The sequence below is a fragment of the Ochlerotatus camptorhynchus genome, unplaced genomic scaffold (assembly GCF_037179485.1).
Source record: "Ochlerotatus camptorhynchus isolate MF236.1 unplaced genomic scaffold, CSIRO-AGI_Acam_v1.1 ptg000361l, whole genome shotgun sequence".
Taxonomy (NCBI): domain Eukaryota; kingdom Metazoa; phylum Arthropoda; class Insecta; order Diptera; family Culicidae; genus Ochlerotatus; species Ochlerotatus camptorhynchus.
Genome location: NW_027040849.1, coordinates 13,458,714 through 13,478,074, shown reverse-complemented (window position 1 = coordinate 13,478,074; position 19,361 = coordinate 13,458,714). Strand labels below are relative to the sequence as shown.

The 19,361-nt window shown below is 43.3% G+C and overlaps 1 protein-coding gene across 1 annotated transcript in view; it reads left to right on the top strand.

Moving 5' to 3' along the window:
• Positions 1-19,361, top strand: part of LOC135709432 (protein sax-3-like) — a 798,478-nt gene that overhangs the window by 672,097 nt on the left and 107,020 nt on the right. The window contains exon 5 of the mRNA XM_065231751.1: positions 2,509-2,778. Coding sequence (XP_065087823.1) covers positions 2,509-2,778 — 270 coding nt within the window. The remainder of the gene's footprint in view (positions 1-2,508; positions 2,779-19,361) is intronic.

The following is a 19,361-nucleotide window of genomic DNA, read 5'->3' as shown; positions in this document are numbered from 1 at the left end:
CCGCTTGGATTAATATCAAACCTGCTCATCCATGGCAAGATGATCATCCAAGACCTTTGGAGAGCACAAGTTGGATGGGACGATGCAATTCCAGCAGACATACTTGTGCATTGGGAACGATGGATTGAACAACTAACAAAATTGAATAAAACCCGAATTCCGGGCTGCTATTTTCCCAAATACGATCGAGACAGTTATCGAACGCTACAGCTCCATATTTTTGTGGATGCAAGCGAATCTGCCTTCGCTTGTGTCGCATATTTTTGAATCATCGATCGAGGCCAACCATGATGTTCTTTGGTTGCTTCAAAGGCAAAGGTGGCACCATTGAAGCCACTATCAATTCCCAGGTTGGAACTCCAAGCGGCGGTCATTGGGAGCAGATTAGCGAAATCCATCGCCGAGTACCATACAATTCCCGTGGGTCGTAGATTCTTCTGGAGTGACTCCAGAACAGTTCTGTCCTGGATCAACTCAGATGCTCGAAAATATCGCCAGTACGTTGCTGTTAGAATTGGCGAAATCCTGGAAGAAACGCAGCCAGATGAGTGGCGCTGGATACCCACCAAACTCACCGTTGCGGATGAGGCCTCGAAATGGGGAAAGGGCCCTATTTTTCATTCGGATAGCCGTTGGTTCACCGGACCAGATTTTCTTTATCAATCGGAGAATGAGTGGCCACAACAGCAGACGCCATCAGTCAACACTGACGAAGAATTACGCGCCATACATGTGCACCGAACGGCGTGGATACAACCATGTATCAGAAGTGATCGCTTCTCGAAGTGGGAACGAATGCTCCGAACCACGGCATATGTGTACTCCTTTATGGATCGTTATTTCGAGTTCGGCAAGCAAGGAGCAACGCAGGTCAATCGTGCATTGAAGCAGGAAGATCTAGTTCGGGCAGAGAGGGCTCTGTGGCGGCTTACACAAGCAAGAGAATATGTCGATGAGATAGAGATGTTGAAGGCAACGAAAAGGGTCAATGGAAGGCAGGCACCGAAACTGGCGAAAAATAGTCCGATTCGACGTTTATCGCCGTTTTTAGATGAATTTGGAGTAGTTCGTATGGAAGGTCGGACAGAATCTTCCCCCTGGCTACATACGATGCGAAATATCCAGTCATTCTGCCGAAAAATGATCATGTGATGGAGCTTTTGGTAGACTGGTACCACAGACGATTTGGCCACATCAACAGCGAAACAGTGGTCAACGAAATTCGTCAGCGGTATCACATCTCATCTCTTCGGACGGTGGAACGCAAAGTTGCAAAAAGGTGTCAATGGTGCATTGTCTACAAAGCACGACCTGAAGTACCCCGGATGGCGCCTCTCCCTGAACCGGCGCCTGCATACAGAACCGGATTATTTATACGGATCTGGGTCTAATTGCCCATTTCTAGGGTAGTAACGTGACGTTCCGTTAATAAATTTAAACACAAAACAATCCTGTTTTTTAGTAACAAAAGAATACGTAACAAACATTGGCCATGTCCTCCTAACATGTTCCATTCTAAACAATATTTTCGATTAAAAAAATAACTATGCGCCAAGACATCACTAATTTGAACTGTGTCATCATAGTGTTCAAGAAAAACCTTCATCCACAACCCATTCCACACCGTACCACCCACCAATCCCAATCCACTATTGTGTCGAACCAATTGCCATTTCCCGAAACGCCCGATTCCAATTCAAATCCCAGAGCCTTCATCCTTCACTCAATCATTCGTCAAAATTCAATCAATCAACTACAATTTCCTTCGTCTATTTCCCATTTCTTCCTGCAATTGTCAAAGGCAGAATCGCACCGCAAAATTCCCACCAACCGCAACGCAACGACGCTATGCACCACGGAAACAATGCTCGATGGCTGGCTACCTTCTTCGGAGCCGTTTGTGCGTACAAAACAGAGCACTTTCCACAATTCGATTTGCATATTTTCACCCTCATCTCCACCGCCAAAGCTGGACGAACATGGCCAAAGGTGCAATCTGGCTTCAGCCACTGTTTGGGTCGAACTTTATTCGTCACAAATCTGGACGTAAGAAGCAACTTCGAAATTATATGCATCAGATTGGACCTTTTGAAATGTCGGACTGGAAATGAGCTGTGCTGGGTGCCCCAGCCGGCGTGCGCGTTGACATCCTTTCAATCTCTTGAAAAAGGATTCCTCCTTACCACTGCCTCCCCCACATCTCATCAGAACAGGGTCGTGGGGGGTTAATCGAATCAATCGCAAAAAGGAAGTTCCTTTCTTTTCCAGAGTTGGGAAGGCTTTTGCATCGCGAATAATGGGGAAAATCAATTCCCTCCTCAACAGGAGGACTGCACTGCTTGGACGTGGGGAATCGAATTATGGGCTGACGAGCGGGAAAGACCATTTCCTCCAACGAAGTCATTTTCCGTTCCTTTTGAGATAATCTCATCAGACTGCAAACAGCATTCGCATAATCTGGTTTTTCAATTCAATCAACTTGTCTTTCTGTCTCTGTCTGTTTTTCAGTGAAGCCATATTTCATCAACGAACCAACGGACATCACCGTCCTGGTTGGACAGAGGGTGCAGTTCCAGTGCACCGTTGGGGGTGATCCACATCCGCAGATTCTGTGGAAGAAGGAGAACGGTCACATCCCGGTGGGCCGAGCGGAGATCCTGGAAGTGGACCGAAGTTTGATCATCAAGAACGTGGCCCAGGACGATCAGGGCATCTACATCTGCGAGGCGCACAACTCGGTGGGACAGATAAGCGCCAAGGCGCATCTGATTGTGAACTGTAAGTACCGGGCCATTCCCAAAAAAAAAATGGCATGCAATTTTTTAAACATACAAAAGGCATGAATTCCGACCACGTTCGAATCCAATCTCATCTGTTGGGCGAAGTCATAGTTCATCACACAAACTACCCTTTTCTCTAGCGAGCTGGATCCACAATGCTGCATTATGACACATTCTTCTGCCATCCATTCTCCGTGGAAACACGTCCCTACGATAACAATAATCTAATAGCTAATGGCACATTTGTTCAGACGTTTCCTCTTTCTTGTGGATAGAACTTTCCTTCCGTCGAAGTAGGAGAGAAACCCCCCCCAGAAACAGGATTGTCGCGAGTGATGTAGCAGCAGTGGTGGTGCTTTGTTAGGATGATGCCGCAAGGGAAGGTCCGAGGGGAGAGGTTTTATGATTTGCTACAAATAACACATCACATATCTGGGCGGGAGTTTTTCCACTGGATTTCCTCTGCCTTAGAAGAACAAGTCATGCCTTGGTCGGTGAGTGGATGTGGTTTTGTTGGAAGCAAAATGCTCGCAGGATGGGGCACTCTATAGTCATTCACACGTGCCAGGCTCTGAGCTAGTGGCAAGTTCTGGTAGTTTGACTATTTGTTCTGTTCGGATGGTAGGGATGGTTATTTGTTAAAATTCTTAATTGTAGACAAAACTAAAATTGCATACCTTTCGGGCGTGGTGCAATACACTGGAGGAAGTTTGATCGCTAAATTAATAAGAAGTTGGTCATAATTTAAGGGCATCCCTCACGGAACTCAACCAACACGAACCGAAAATGGCAGATGAAGCGGAAGAAATTTATTACTTACTTGTAATTCATGATGATGGTGAACAAAACTGCTTTTCCAGGCACCATACAATAATGCCATCACCACCACCTCCAGAGCTAATCTTACGAAAAAAAAAACGTTAAGAAACTTTCCTCCCGGGTTAACTTTCGGGATTTGTCTCAGTCCCTGCCAAGAATGTCGGTAAACGCTTGCTTGCCAGTGTATGTGTGACATATGTCTAATGGGGCTCGCGTTGACTATTCCAGAAGCAACTGCTTTCATTCTAGCAGCACTCGAGAAAAACGGAAGATTATGATGATTATGATGACGATTGTGTCGCATGCTCGCGTGGACCTGGAGCCATTTGAAAGGAATTTCGGGAAACTGGAGGAGTGTCAGGAAAATCGTGTTCACCAAAAGGAACACGTTTCATCCTTATGGCTGGGTTATTAAATACATATTTACGTCAAATGTAACGCGATTTGAGGTTAATGGGGCTGACGCTGATGCTTTTTCCGGGATCAGCAGGGTTATTACTGCTTGGATGGGATGGGCAACATATGTCGAGAATGGGTTTTTGTGGATTTGTTGACGAAGCATGGTTGAATAGAATTTCACTCTTGAGTCAGTCTCAATGTCATTGCAGGTATCTTGAGACTATTTTTTCAACGTTATTCGTTGTTTCACCAAGTAAGGAAACCCGTTATTTTTATTTTTCGTTTAGCATGATAAATGTGTCTCCAGCGAGGAGTGGACAATGCGGGGCAAGTCGATTGTAATGCCTTTCTTTATCCCGAATGAAAAGCCCTACGTCGTCCTCGTCGTCATCGCTGGAGGGGGGATTGTTTTTGTTTCAACTCACCAAAAACAATACCACTCAAATTGGTTGGAAAGGTTGCGCTTTTTGCGATGTTTACCTTGCAAGCAAGTGCTTGACCACATCGGACATGAGCAGCATGTGTGTCGCCAGGAATCGAACTCTTAGCGCACGAACGTTACGTTTTCTGTTTCCCTTGTCCAGTTACTCATCCTTACGAAGCCCGTTTTTTTTTAGTTCGGAAGCTGAATTACGATGGTTTACACTGTGAAACACGATAATTGACATTCGAACAACTAAATTATGTTTCAAGAGTAGTATCAGGGCTAATGCTCTACGGCTTATGTTGGTTGTTTAGAATCTACAACAGCATCTCACATTATTGACTATTGATCGACATTTGTCCATAGCTTTCAGTAGCTTAAATTAACAGTGTAAAAAACCTCGTCCTCCATCGGCATCCTTCATCCGCCGAGAGAAACTGTTCAGAACCGGAGGACACGATTGGTAGTTGTTTAAATTGCTTGTTACCGTTGCCGTTGAGAGTTCAACCAGAAAATTCTACACTGGCGAAAAAAACAACCGTATCGGAATCGAACTCTGCACGCCCCCCCCCCCCCCCTACCTTCCTCCCTTTCCAATGATCCCATCCATGCCTTGCAGTGCCGGCTGAAGGAAGCGAAAAAGCAGAAGCATCTAAATGGTTGTCGGTACATAACAGCAGCACACCAAAACATTATCTGTTCGATGTTTCCTCCTTACCTTTGACAACTTTTTCGCCGTGTTTGTCCTTTGCTTGCACCGTTTTCGCAATTGTTTGCAGTTTTGGGAAGATTTTCTGTTTTTTTTTGTTTGTTTCAGCGAGTTTGTGCTGTTCTTCAGGATTCGCAGCAGTATTTATTTCACGCTGATATCTCTATAGCAGCAAAAAAGTTCAACTGAACTCGGATGATCCCTTTTCCTTTTATAGACTTTGACAGCCGCGAACGTTGACTTTTGGAAAGTTTTGAATTATTTACTGATTTTTTTTTTGAATACGCTTGCGATGTGTTGGTTTTGCACTGACTAAAAGTAAATTGATACGCACAAAAAAATCTGTAATTCGTGATTCAATAAGTTTAAAAAGTCCATTAATGATTGCTTTACAGTACTTTTATTAAAACTTCAAAGTTGCAGCATTAGATGGTTACATTTCTCCAGTTCAAATGAAATCTCGAACCTTCCTCTTGATGGAGCCCATCAGTGCCTGCACAGTGGAAACGGACACGGAATCAGCGCATTTCTTCCATTCTGCCCGCATTTGCTGGATGTCCTTGACTGCCCCGTCGCTTCGTCAATGTCGCTGCTTTGAAATTGCCCAGTATTTATTGATTGATCGAAATTCCGGGCAATTCTGAGGATTCATTAGCATGGGGACAAAATTGATCTTGTTGGCAGCATACCACTCCAGAACCACCTTGGAGTAGTGGCAGCTGGCCAAATCGGGCCAAAAGATGACTTTGCCCCTATGCTTTCGGATGAACGGCAATATGTCATCGTCGAGGATGTGACGAATGGCTCCGTTTTCAGGCCACAACTGAAAATTGCTTGCCAAATCATGGCCTTCTTCGCGAAGTGCAAGGCCCTTGTGTTACGTCAAAACACGATTGTACAAGAGCTTTGCACACTTTTTGGTCATGGAATCTTGCTTCATTTGCCGGTTCGGATGTTTACTGGCTTTGTACGACTTGTATCCTTCCTTGGCAAGGATGTTCCGTACCGTTTGAATGTTGGCGTTGTACCTTCTGACCACATCTCGGATCGAAAGACCGGGATTGGCTTTAACGCACATCAACACCTTGCCGCGCAGCTGACGATCCCTGGTTTCAGTTTTTTCGTAGGTCCGCTGATTCCTTTCCACACTCAAGGTTTCTTGAAAGGTTTTGAGTACTCGACAAACTGTTGTTTTCGGCGTCTTCAGCACTTTAGCCAGCTTGGAACCGGACCACTCCGGATTTTCCAGGTGTTTATGCACAATATTTTATCCTCTTTCGAGTTCAATTTGACGTTATTTCTGAACGCGATCGACTACTTTGATCAAACTTGCACCAGTAGTGTAAACAAACCACTGTCAAAAAATTACGATTCTCAACACTAGAGGCGTGCTAGCGGGGTGCGAGGGGCGTACCAATTTACTTTTAGTCAGCCTTTAGACCATTTCGACCAAAGCATCATATTATAAAAGAGCGAATTTATGTTCATGGATACTGTGTTTGGAAAAAAAAATATCTCTAAACTATTAATTGCTCCGAATTGGCGTCTAAAAATGAGAAATTTGGGGAACAAATTATGCACTTAAAAAAATTGAATAATTTGTTTTGATTCATTATATAAAATTTCAAACCTAATTATAGAGAAAAAAAATCACTTGCTAAAATTTAAGTAAATTTCTTACATGGTGTAACATTTGTTAACAGATTTTGAAGAGACCAACTTTTCATGAATATTTGAAAGTCTATGTTTTCAAATAAAAAAAACATGAATTTTAACCACTAATAACAGTGTTCACTCGGCTGCCGACAGAAGCAGGTCAGTCATGATGTATGTCACTCGATCGTCTGTTTACTCGGCGGAAACCATTGTGTGGTCCTTCTCATTGTTCTTCATCAGCAGTTCTTTCGGTCGATGCGTCGTCGACTTTGGAAAGCAACCATTTCGTGATGAATGTGTGAGTGCTGACCACGTTTTGCGACCATTGCTGCAATGGAAGCGGTCTGCCCCCCGTTGGCGATACTGCCATACATTGAAACCACTGAAAGCGGCTCCCGTTCTGATTGAGGAGGCTTATTGGATAGCGGAAGATAAAATGTTTATTGTGTTGTACCTTTTGACTATAGTTTTAAGATGTTTTGTATGGTGAACAACAATCATCGGCTCTTTAAAGTTAATTCGATTGAGCCTGATCAAATAAATTTATAAACAAACCACTTTTGACGATTTCTGATTTTACTTTGAACAATAACGCTCACGATGATCATCTTACTAAATGTAGCAAATTTCGAGATATTAAAAAAAATCGGAAATGAAGTTGTTTCCTGTGCACAAGCCTTTTTCATATGTTTATCGTGTTGTTCCATCGGTTGTTTATTTTTATGAGCAAGTGCATTGAATTTTCAACGATTTGTTCTTTGACATCTTCAGGATTCAACAAACTGGTTTGTAGTTACAGGCACGGACAGTATCAAATGCATTTTCAACAGATTTTCGCATCTAATCCACTTCTGGTCCACTTTTTTTCGGACATATAAAACCAGGTGTTTCTCGGGAGTGATTTGACGTAAGAAAATTGCAATTTAGTCAAAATTAAGGTTTCATAAAAAAAATATTGCATGATTATTCCAACGGCGATCGGCCATCAACTGCCGCCCATTGGACTGGTCAACCTCAACGGCAATTTTTCCCTACAACGAGCCATCTGTGAAGCGTCCTGAGTCGTCTTTCCGGGTTTCTTTAACTTTCACTTGATAACCGCCCAATACTTTTTTCGATTGGGCGGAATAGCAGGCAGTTGGTTGGATTGGTACTCTTGTCGACCAAATCCACCTTATTGTCGCGGTACCACTGTAGCACCTTCCAGCTGTAGTGGCATCTTGCCAAATTTGGCCAGAACTTCACTGGACCTTTGTGAGCCTTAATGAAAAGTAGGCACTCTTGCTAATACAGCTTCGAGTACATCGTTTTGTTGGTGATGAAAAGCTTGGTTTTGAGTCCGCAGCTGCAAATTACTTGCCAGATCATCAGTTTCCGGGCGAATTTATGGGCGAAAACAAACTTGATTTTACTGCGGACATCACCCCTTGCTGTGGAGAGATAAATCATTTGTCCAGGAACCTGCCTGAAATCCATCTTGACAATTTTTTGCGATATCGAGTTTTCGACTTGAGGGTACAGGATCAATTTTTCTCGCCTAGTACAGCTTTTTTAACACACTGGAACCTTCATTTATGAAACAAACCGGGGGTTCGTAAATCGAATTAGTGCATAAAACAAACTCGATATTTGGGATTTACTTCGCAAAAAGAGGTTTTTTGAAAATATTGTCAAATACCCTCAATATAGGTATTTTTGAAATCGGAGTGACATGTAGGAACCTGAAATCCATGTCTGACGCCAGTTTGAAATACAAGATGGTGGAATCCGGATACCAAAAAAACTGGTAAATAGTGTCCAATACCCCACAATATGGATATTTTTGGAATCGGAGTGCCATGTAGGGACCGGAAATCGATGTCTGACGCCATTTTGAAATTCAGTAAATTAGAACAATACTTTTAAATACCCCACAAAATGGGTATTTTTGGAATCGGGGTGACATGTAGGGACATGTAGAAATTGACGTTTGACGCCATTTTGAACTTCAATATGGCGACTTCCGGTTACATAAAAACAAAAAAAATGCTGTTAAATAACCCACAATAATGGTATCTTTGATATCGGGGTGACTTGTTATAACCGAAAATCCATGCCTGGCACTATTTTGTACTTCAAGATGGCGGGGTGACGTGAAGGAACCGTGATTCCATGTCTGACACCTTTTAAACATCCAAGATGGTGACATCCGGTTACAGAAAAACCTGGAAAATACTGTCAAATACCCCACAATATGGGTATTTTTGGAATCTGGGTGACGTATAAGGAAATCCATGTCTGACGCCATTTTGAAATTCAAGATGGCGGTTTCCAGTTACAGAAATACAGAAAAATACTGTTAATTAACCCACCATATGGGTAATTTTGGAATCAGGGTGTCGTGTTAGAACCGAAAATCCATGTCAAAGATGACAGATTCCAGTTACAAAAAAAAAAAAAATAGAAAAATACTCTCAAATACCCAACAATAGGGTTAATTGTGGAATCGGGGTGACGAGTAAGAAATAGAAATCGATGTCTGACGCCATTTTGGAATCCAAAGTGATATCTCTTTCTTGGAGTTAACTCCTTCTTTAACCCTTTGTCTGTACAAAAAAGTAGAAGGGTCTGTGCCTAGGGGCACAAACGGAAGCTTGACGTAGGACCGCTAGTGGACGGAATAAATGTGAAGAGCATTAAGTTCTTTTAATTGATCAAATCAGGCATAACATTTGATAACGGCACAAAAGCATTTGTAAACAAACATTCTAAGGCCCTTTACACGCGAACTAAAGTACGCCCACGCAAACCAATACCACTTACAGAAAGGTGATAGTTGCCCCTATGCGATGATGTTGTTGGTTTGCGTGGGCGTACTTTGGTTCGCGTGTAAAGGGCCTAAGAAGGTTTGTTTACAAATGCTTTTGTGCCGTTATCAAATGTTATGCCTGAAATATCTATTATCTCAACTCTTTCCGGTTTTGAATTGTAGGCGATCCAAATTTGTAGTAATCTTTTTCAAAAAGAAAGTTGATTACGAGAATCAACAGGGTGGCCAGTGAATTTTCATTTTGAAAATCCCGGTTTTTTCCCGGTTTTCCCGGTTCAAATCTTAAAAATTCCCGGTTGTTAATATGCAACAAAAAAAAACAAAATTTACTGATAGGATAAAAAAATGTGATTTAAGAAGATTCCCAAGATTCTGGAGCTTTTAAATTTGTGTAGAGTCTGTAACTAGAACTTTTCTTCAAAATTTGTGATTAATAATATGCTTCGTGATGCAAGATTTGGAGAAACAATAATTAAAATGTGAAATTTTGAATTTTTTTCAAGATCACAGATTTATAAAAAAAAATACACCATAATTGTCACGCTCTGAGACTTGGAAGCATTTTAAGGGTAATAACAAATAACATAGCAATCTGTAGAATCTGGCGGACAAACCCTGGAATTTTTAGTAAAATTTAAAAGAATTCAAAGTGTTGATTATAAACAAATATTGAGAAGGATTCCCACACAGTTTTCGAAGGAGAAGAGCAGATTTCCAGAATTATTCTTACATGAAATCCTATCCTAATCCTAAATCCTAAGTTCTAAATTAAACTGTTAGGTAATTTTAGTAGATTTTAAAAAGAATTGTGAAAATAAAAATAAAACATTGCAGAAAATTCCTACGTGGTTCTGATGAGATTTGTATGGGCATCGTGAGGAACATGACAGATGAATTTTAAGAAGAATTCCAAGAGAATTATGATCGGAATTCAACAAGAAACAGAGTTCTTAAAATGTTTTGGCAATAATTTCAACCCTAGTGCGAATGATGCATCACATAACCCAAACAAAATTGATTCCAAAAAATTTGCTGATAATTAGAAAGAAATTCTTTAAAATACTCCAAGGGGTTTTAAAATCAATTTTCGAAAGATTTCTTTTGTTTTGAATAGAGTTAAAAGAAATGTTTGAAAAGATTTTTTAAGGAATCAAAGTCTCCGGATAGGCGGGAACGGGAATTATATGAAGGATTCCAATAAATTCTTAGAAGGGGTTGGAAGAAAATTCCTAAAAGAATTCAACGGTAATTATTACGCGGAGTGTTTTCTGGTTTATTTCAGAACAATTTCAAGATAATTCAGAGCAGAATTCCAAGTTAATTCTGGAATTCATCATGAGAATTTTGAACAACGAAAAATTAAGACCCCGGAAAAGAATAATTCAGTTTCGGTTTTTACAAATATAAGTTTCCAAACTCCAGCATCTTCAATATTTTCTTTAGAGGACCATGCACTTAACATCTGAAATTGAAACGACAAAAATCAACTTGCAATATTGCTGAGTGATTAAGTTCTAAAAACAATAAGACGGTATATACTGAAGAAAATTATGCAACAAATAGAGCAAGACATTCATTTGCTAAAGGATCACTCAGTTTTAATGGTTTATTCTAAAATTCTGATGTAACAATTTGTTCCTATGATATGGTTAATTTATTTTCCCGGTTCTCTTGCAGAATTCACGGGTTTTTCCCGGTTACTTTCCAAATTCCCGGATATTTCCCGGTATTCCCGGTTTGCTGGCCACCCTGAATCAATCAAAATCACTTGCACCCCTGCTTCCAAGTTTGTGTGGTCGTTGGGGGCTTATGGTTCTGAATATGGACAAACAAGCACAGATACATTCTATTCCAACTCTTTACTGATGTAAGCTTGGTGGCCCTGAAAAGGGCCGTTTTATTGAAGAGGACATCCATGGCCACTTACGCTTGGCGTGTTTAGTGTAGGTGACAGCATCACGGACCTCATTTTCCACGAACTCCTTCAGTACACCTCGTAGATCAGACCGGAGATACGTCAGACACTGCCACGGCGAGCCAGACGACGGATGGTGGTTATCTCGAAGAATTTGCGATGACGATTCGCACCTCCTTCGCCACGACCTACTGCAACTTTTGCTCGCCACGCCGTCCGAAGCGAAAATGAGCTGATACCAGTAGTTAGTTAAAATGATCTATATTTCTTAAATTTGTGTGGTTTACATGTATAACTTATCAAGTGACACAGATGCGTCTTTTCAACTTTAGTTCCTGTGAAATTTCAATTATTATTAATTACAGTTCCTAGTCCTATCAGGCCTGTTTTAGAGAATGACCACCTTGGTGGGATTGGTTTGTTTGAAAATTTGAAAAAGGAGACTACTTATAACTACTATTTACAACTACAACTAACCTACAACTACTATATACACCTAATCTACTATATACAAATTGCTTATCAAAGCATGTTCTGATAAATTACATTTTTGTGCAAATTTAGTCTTAATTTCGTTTATTCTGGAATCTATTTTGGCAATGCCTGCCTCTTCGTGTAAATTTGTTATTCTAGTGTCAAAAGGACGATCAAGAACCATCCTCAGCACTCTATTCTGAGCGACCTGAATTTTGTTCCTGTGAGTCTGTGCATATGATTCCCACAACAGAGTTGCGTAGAGGATCGCAGGTGCTATGATTTGTTTGTAGACAGCCAGTTTGTTTACCCTTGAGAGCCGGGATCTGCGGCAAATCAGCGGATTCAGACACCTAACCAAGACAGAACACTTGACTACTGTTTTCTCTACATGCGAACGGAAAAGGAGCTTTTCATCGAACAACATCCCGAGATAGGTTACTTCGGTGGACCACTCAACCCTTGTGCCATCCATGATTAGAGTACAAGATGGAGCCGGTTTTAGTTTGGGCGATTGCCGATAGAGGAACATGATCGCTTGTGTTTTGGAGGCATTGATTTTTATTTTCCAAGTGGTGGCATAATCAGCAAAGGCCTTAAGGCATCGTTGAAGTTTGTTCGTTATTTCGCGAGGCATCCTTCCTTTGACGGCTATTGCGGTATCATCTGCGAACAGGAATAACACGCAACCGTCACCGAGGGGAGGAATGTCGGAAGTGTAAATGCTGTATAGCAAGGGGCCCAGCAGACTGCCTTGCGGGACTCCTGCTGGGATGGATAACGTGTCTGAAAGACAACCATTCAACGATACCTTAAACGACCTTTGCTGGAGGTAGTTACGGGTGATTTTAATAAGATGTAAAGGAAAGTTGAAGTTACAAAGCTTGTACACAAGTCCATCATGCCAAACATTGTCAAACGCCTTTTCAACGTCTAACAAGGCCATGGCTGTGGACTTGGATACAGCATTGTTACTTCGGATGTTATTCATCACCCGTACTAGCTGATGATTGGTGGAGTGCCCCTTTCTGAATCCAAACTGTTCCGGAAGGAGAATGTTGCTTTCCTCGACAAACTTGAGCAAACGATTGAGAATGAGTTTCTCGAACAATTTGCTCAGCGCTGAAAGGAGGCTGATTGGTCTGTAGCTTGAAGGCAATGTTGGATCCTTACCGGGTTTGCGGATCGGTATGATTTTTGCTACTTTCCAGATGCTTGGAAAGTAGTGCAGTTCCAAACATCTGTTGAAGATAGCGGTTAGAAGAGACTGCACTTTCATGCTGAGTCTCTTCAAGATCAAGTTGAATATACCGTCAAACCCGGGAGCCTTCATGTTCTTGGTGCATTTCAGCGCTGAGCAAATTTGTTGTACTGTAATCATATCCGCCGGAGGCACGACACAAGGAGAGGTATCTAGGTTTTGAACGCATTGCGCAACCTGATCATCGAGCGGACTTTGGATAGTCGAGCCAAGCAAATGCGATGAAGCGACATGCTTGCCGATCGCATTTGCTTTCTCCTGTGGGGTAATTAAAAGCCGATCGTCATCATTTTCGACTTTGAGAGGTGGAACGGGTTTGGGATGATTTTTCAGGACCTTGGCTACCTTCCAGAATGGTCTGGAGCGGTCATCCAGATTTTGGACAACACGCCCGAAACTTTCATTTCGGAGTGAGTCCATTCTGGAAGCAATCTGCCTATTCAGATCGGCCATTTCACGTTTTTTGCCCAGATCTCCAGTCCTCTGAAACTGGCGTCTACGAACATTTCTCAACCGAATCAGTAATTGGGTGTGGGAATCAATAGCAACAAACTTACCCCTCACAGGAACTTGTCGAACGTATGCCTCGTCAGCCATGGATATGGCCTGTTGGAGCCCTTCCAACGTCCGGTCGATGTCATCTACGGTGTTGAGTAGTGGATTTTCATCGATGTTGCTGTCCACCATTCGTCCGTACTGCACCCAGTTGACATGGTGGTAGTCTTTACGCAGGCAGCTTCTAGCAGGAACCACATTGACACCGACTTCAGTCACCACCGGTTGGTGGTCGGAGCTGAGATCGTTGTGCGCCTCCGGCTTGGATAGTCCGATGTTTGACAGGAAAAAGTCCAGCGTGGAGGGATTTCCCGCAGGAGAGATGAAAGTTGGTTCGTCCGGAAATTGCACAGTGTACAGACCATGTTGTGCGTGGTCGAACAATAGACATCCGTTCCGGTTCCTCTGGTAGTTCCTCCAAGCTTCATGGCGGGCGTTCAGGTCGCCCCCAACGATGAATCGGGAGCTAGTACGGGTGATGGCGGTCAGGTCTTTCTTGAATTGGATTCCTAATCCGTTGCTTGCGGTACACTGGCGTGGGCAGTAAACAGCGATGAACCGGATGTTTCCAGTTGGTGATTCCACCTCCACACTAATGGCCTCGATGATAGAAGTGCGGATGTGGGGCAGAGTGCAAAACTTGATTCCCTTTCTGACGATGACCGCTACACCACCCCCCCTGGAGCTGGTGCGATCAAGCCGGATAATGTTGTGGTCAGGCAACCAGAAGCTGTCACCGGACTTTAGGTGGGTCTCGGTTAGAAGAACCACGTCGATGCTATGCTTGCGGAGGAAGTCGGCAAGCTCAATCTGTTTTGCTCTTACAGAGCAAGCGTTCCAAGTAGCGATGGTTAGCGGTTTAGACGCCATACTGGATGATGAACTTACCGAGCACTTGGATCTGTTCGGGCTTATTGCGGCACTTACGTAGAGCACCGGTCATGTTGATGAAAATTTCCACCAGTTCATCCGCTGAAAACAGATCGGGGTTGTTGTTTTGCGCTGGTGGTTGTCTCCAGAATCCAGGGGGGGATGGAGAGCTTTGGCCAGCAGAATCACCAGAAGTTGCTTGAGCGGAATGCACCCGCGAATTTGCTTGCCTTTGCTGAGGAGCACGAAGAGGCGGGAAATCCTCCGTCCGAAATGCCGGGACTTTGTCCTTCTTGCGTCCTGGTTGGTTGTTAACTGCCGCCTGTTTTCGGATGCGTTTGAAGTCCTCGCGTTTGGAGCACTGTCTGTCGGAACCTTGGTGAGCACCACCACAGTTGGCGCATTTTAACGCCACGGCTTCATCCGCAGGGCAGTCGGAAGTGGCGTGGTCTTGAGCGCAATTGCCGCAGCGTGGCTTAATGTTACAGTTGCGGGTGCCGTGTCCAAAGTTCAGACACCGTTGGCACTGAGTCACATCGCGATGGCCGCCACGGTATGGCTCCCAGCGGACGATGATGCAATTAATGGAGCGGATGGCTTTCAGCGCGTTGAGCGTCACCGTTCCCTTCTGGAAGTGTACCAGGAAAAGGCAATCCGGATACGCCTTCACATTCTCGTCTCTTCTTGTCATCCGATAGACGGCACTTGGGGCCAGCTTGTACCGGTCCCTGATTTCAGCTTCGATAAACTTCGGGTCGAAGTTTGGTAGGCCCCTGATGACGACCTTGAATGGTTTCTCACCGGGAATGTCGTGGGTGAAGAATTCCACCTTGGAAGTCCTCAGGTGGGCGACGACCAAGTCATACTTCGCTTTGGTACGGAGCACCACCTTGGTGCCGACTCTGCCCAACTTGTATTCGGCTTTAACGCCCAGCGTCGCTAGATCCGCGATGAGCTCATTAAGATGAGCATTTTTTACCACCAATGGAGGTAGCTTCACTTTTGCCGCACTCGGGCCGGCAGAATTTTCGTTGTCGATGGTGTCGCCGAAATCACCGATGTCGCTGGCGTTCGTTGCTGTGACGTCATCACGTCCACTCGCACCATCGGACTGGCCTTGGTTTTTCTTCCTCTTCTTGGATCGCTTCACCGTGGCGGAGGTGGTATTTCCAACATCGGTGGGAAGAGTAGCGTACCTATTTGAAATAGGTACACTCGTGCTACACTCACCACTGTTCTTTTCCGCTTTCTCACGGAGCCTGCTCCGGGAGCGCTGTCTTCCCATCACACGATGCGACCGACACTACTGACGACGCGAATAAACGTTTGGAATAACTATCGAACAACTCGACAGAGCGAGCAAATACCGGACTGTACTGCTTGACGAACAAGCAGAGAATGTCATGTGTTGAGAGCTGATACCAGACAGCAGCGCTGCTTTATATCTTTTTAGGTTAAAGCAGAATGATGTGCAACCAAGTGGTATAAAAGCTACAAAGACTCCTCCCATTAGGAGTAGTTTGCTATCAAGTAGCGACACTGGCTATTTTCTTTTTGCGTACACGGCGAATGAGAACGCTCCAAATTTGAGTTTAGTTCACTCATAATCGCCAAAAGTGTAGGAACTCAGCGATGAGTAAATTTGTCTCATGATTTCCTGTGGAAAACCTAAAAAATCTGCCAGAAATGAGGAAATTGACGAAAATTTTATTCAGTCTCGGAGTAGTACCAATAGACTGAGTGAATCCAATCTTTACTTTTCTCAAATTCGGGAATTTTTCCCTGGAAAATCATGGAAAAACCTGGGAAAACATGAGGAATATTTACTCATCGCTGAGTTCCTGCATTTATTTCTGAGATAACTAAACTCAAATTTGGGTCGTTCTCATTCGCCGTGATAGATATCGGCGCCGGTGGTTATTGTAATTACCTCTCACCCCAGCAGGCCTGGGTCCAATCTCAGTCGGCGCCATCGGCATGTTCTAAGGCATAACATCTCTGGGAGCTGCCTCCCTGGCGTCGGTAGCATTTTATCTCAGTACGGAAAACAAATCTCGCGCACTTTTCAATAGGTCCTATCTACATTGATCGATTCTCTTCATAGACACTCTCTTTCGTAAATAACTCGGCTTCACAAATCTGGATCAACAATAGAAAAGAGCCCATCAGCATTTGTAAACAAACCGTTCCAAAGCCCTTTACTCACAAAGCGAAGACCACCCACACAAACCAACACCATCATCGGATAGGGGAAACTTCTACCTACAAGATGTTGGTGTTGGTTTGTGTGAGCGGCCTTCGATTTGTGAGGCTTTGGAACGGTTTGTTTACAAATGCTGATGGGCCCTATTCTATTGTTGATCCAGAAATGTTTCCTGCCGTCTTCGTCGAATTAGATGCTATAGATTGTTGCTTCTTCCATCGAAAATATCCGGCCGTGGCGATTCAAAGTTGATCAAGGTTGATCAAAACAATTTGTATCCCTGCTTCCAGTTTGATCACATGAGCATTTTGTGTGGTCGGTGGTTCTGAATATGGACAAACAGGCAGATGAATTCTATTCCTACTCTTTACTGTTATAAGCTTGGTGGCCCTGAAAAGAGCCGTTTTGTTTCCAATGTTGGTGATGATTTAACATCTGAAACCAAACAGAGTGCGTCTCTCTCACTTCAAAAACGTAGATGACATCCATGGCCGCTTACACTTGGCGTGTTTAGTGTAGGTGACAGCATCACAGATCTCATTTTTCAGGAACACCTTCAGCACACCTCGTAAATCAAACCGGAGATACGTCAGACACCGCCACGGCGAGCCAGACGACGGATGGTGGTTATCTCGAAGAATTTGCGTTTGGTTCTGAACATGGCGATGAGTGTGTAAAATATTACGCAATTCCATCCTCCCTATTCGCACGCGCCTGACGATCGGAGGCGAATGCCACTTCGACTTGTTTCGTCTACTTACTACTCTCTGACGACTGTGTTGGGGAAGCAGCATATGCATGTAGGTAATTGGTGGATTTGTTAGTTAATTCGACGCTTTTGGACAATGCTGGACATTTACCAGTTTTTCAATAGTTTCTTGTTGAAAATCAACATTCGGAAGCATTGTTATCGATGCGTAGCCATATTTCTGATCGATTGGTGATAAAATTATTGAAATTGGACCAGAGGTAGCTGAGTTATTAACGTTCAAAATCTTTCTTAATTTGTTACATGTTCCATTTTCGGTTTTCACAAAGTGTACCCCCATATAGAAATCAAAGACGTAGTCCTACGTCAAAATATACCCATTAAGTGATATATTTGGATTTTAGAGAAGTTTATATCATGAAATCCCAACCATATAGTATGTTACTTCGTTCCAAAAAAAAAAAAAAGTTCGGAAATACAAGGTTTTCAAAACTATGGATAGTTTATGACAAAATTTAGTAAATAGATGGAGCTAAAACGAGAATGATCAAGTTGTGCCTTCTAAATACACATTATTTAACGTTATCTATAGATCCGGCTTACATGGATGTTTCTCGTAATTAACAAAGATTAGTTCAGAAGTCACATAAAGGGTGATACGGTCAAAATTTGGTCAAGGGAAAACGCGTGTAAATCGGTGAAATCGTTTATTTAAAAAATCAAATTAAATTTCTTTTTCAAGTTCAATTAGTATAAAATTCAGGAAAAATATTCAGTTAGGCTTCCACTTTTCCAAATCCGAATTGCCGGGCCTTACGCTTGACCCCTGCCATCAGATTTTGTACAGCCACCTTGTCCACCTTCTTCGCCGCAGAAAGCTAGTTTGCCTTGAACTGCTGCTCGCCCTTAGCAGTTTTTTTGGTCTTCTTTAGGTTCCGCTTGACAATAGCCCAGTATTTCTCAATTGGGCGGAGCTCTGGCGTGTTGGGAGGGTTCTTGTCCTTGGGAACCACCTGCACGTTGTTGGCGGCGTACCACTCCATGGCCTTTTTACCGTAATGGCAAGATGCCAAATCCGGCCAAAACAGTACGGAACAACCGTGTTTCTTCAGGAAAGGCAGCAGACGTTTATTCAAACACTCTTTCACGTAAATGTCTTGGTTGACAGTCCCGGAAGCTATGAAAATGCTGCTTTTCAAGCCACAGGTACAGATGGCTTGCCAAACCAGATATTTCTTTGCGAACTTTGACAGTTTCATGTGCTTGAAAACATCTGCTACCTTTCCCCTTCCTTTTGCCGTATAAAACTCCTGTCCCGGAAGCTGCTTGTAGTCGGCTTTGACGTAGGTTTCGTCGTCCATTACCACGCAGTCAAACTTCGTCAGCCTCCGGGATCGCGCTTTGGCCGTCGTATTTTGTTTATCATCGCGATTTGGAGTCACTACCTTCTTGTAAGTCGATAGTCCGGCTCGTTTTTTGGCTAGATGCACGGTTGTAGACGATACACCCAGCTTGTTTGCGGCATCTCGGAGAGAGAGGTTAGGGTTTCGCTTGAAACTACCGGCAACTCTCTTTGTCGTCTCAGCGGCTTCCGGTTTTCGATTTCCCCCCGATCCAGACTTCCTGGCTGTCGACAAACGTTCCCCAAACACTTTAATTACATTTGTAACGGTTGATTTGGCAACTTTTAGCGATTTTGCCAACTTTGCGTGCGAGTAGCTCGGATTTTCGCGATGCGCGAGCAAAATTTTGATACGCTGCTCTTCTTGCTTGGACGG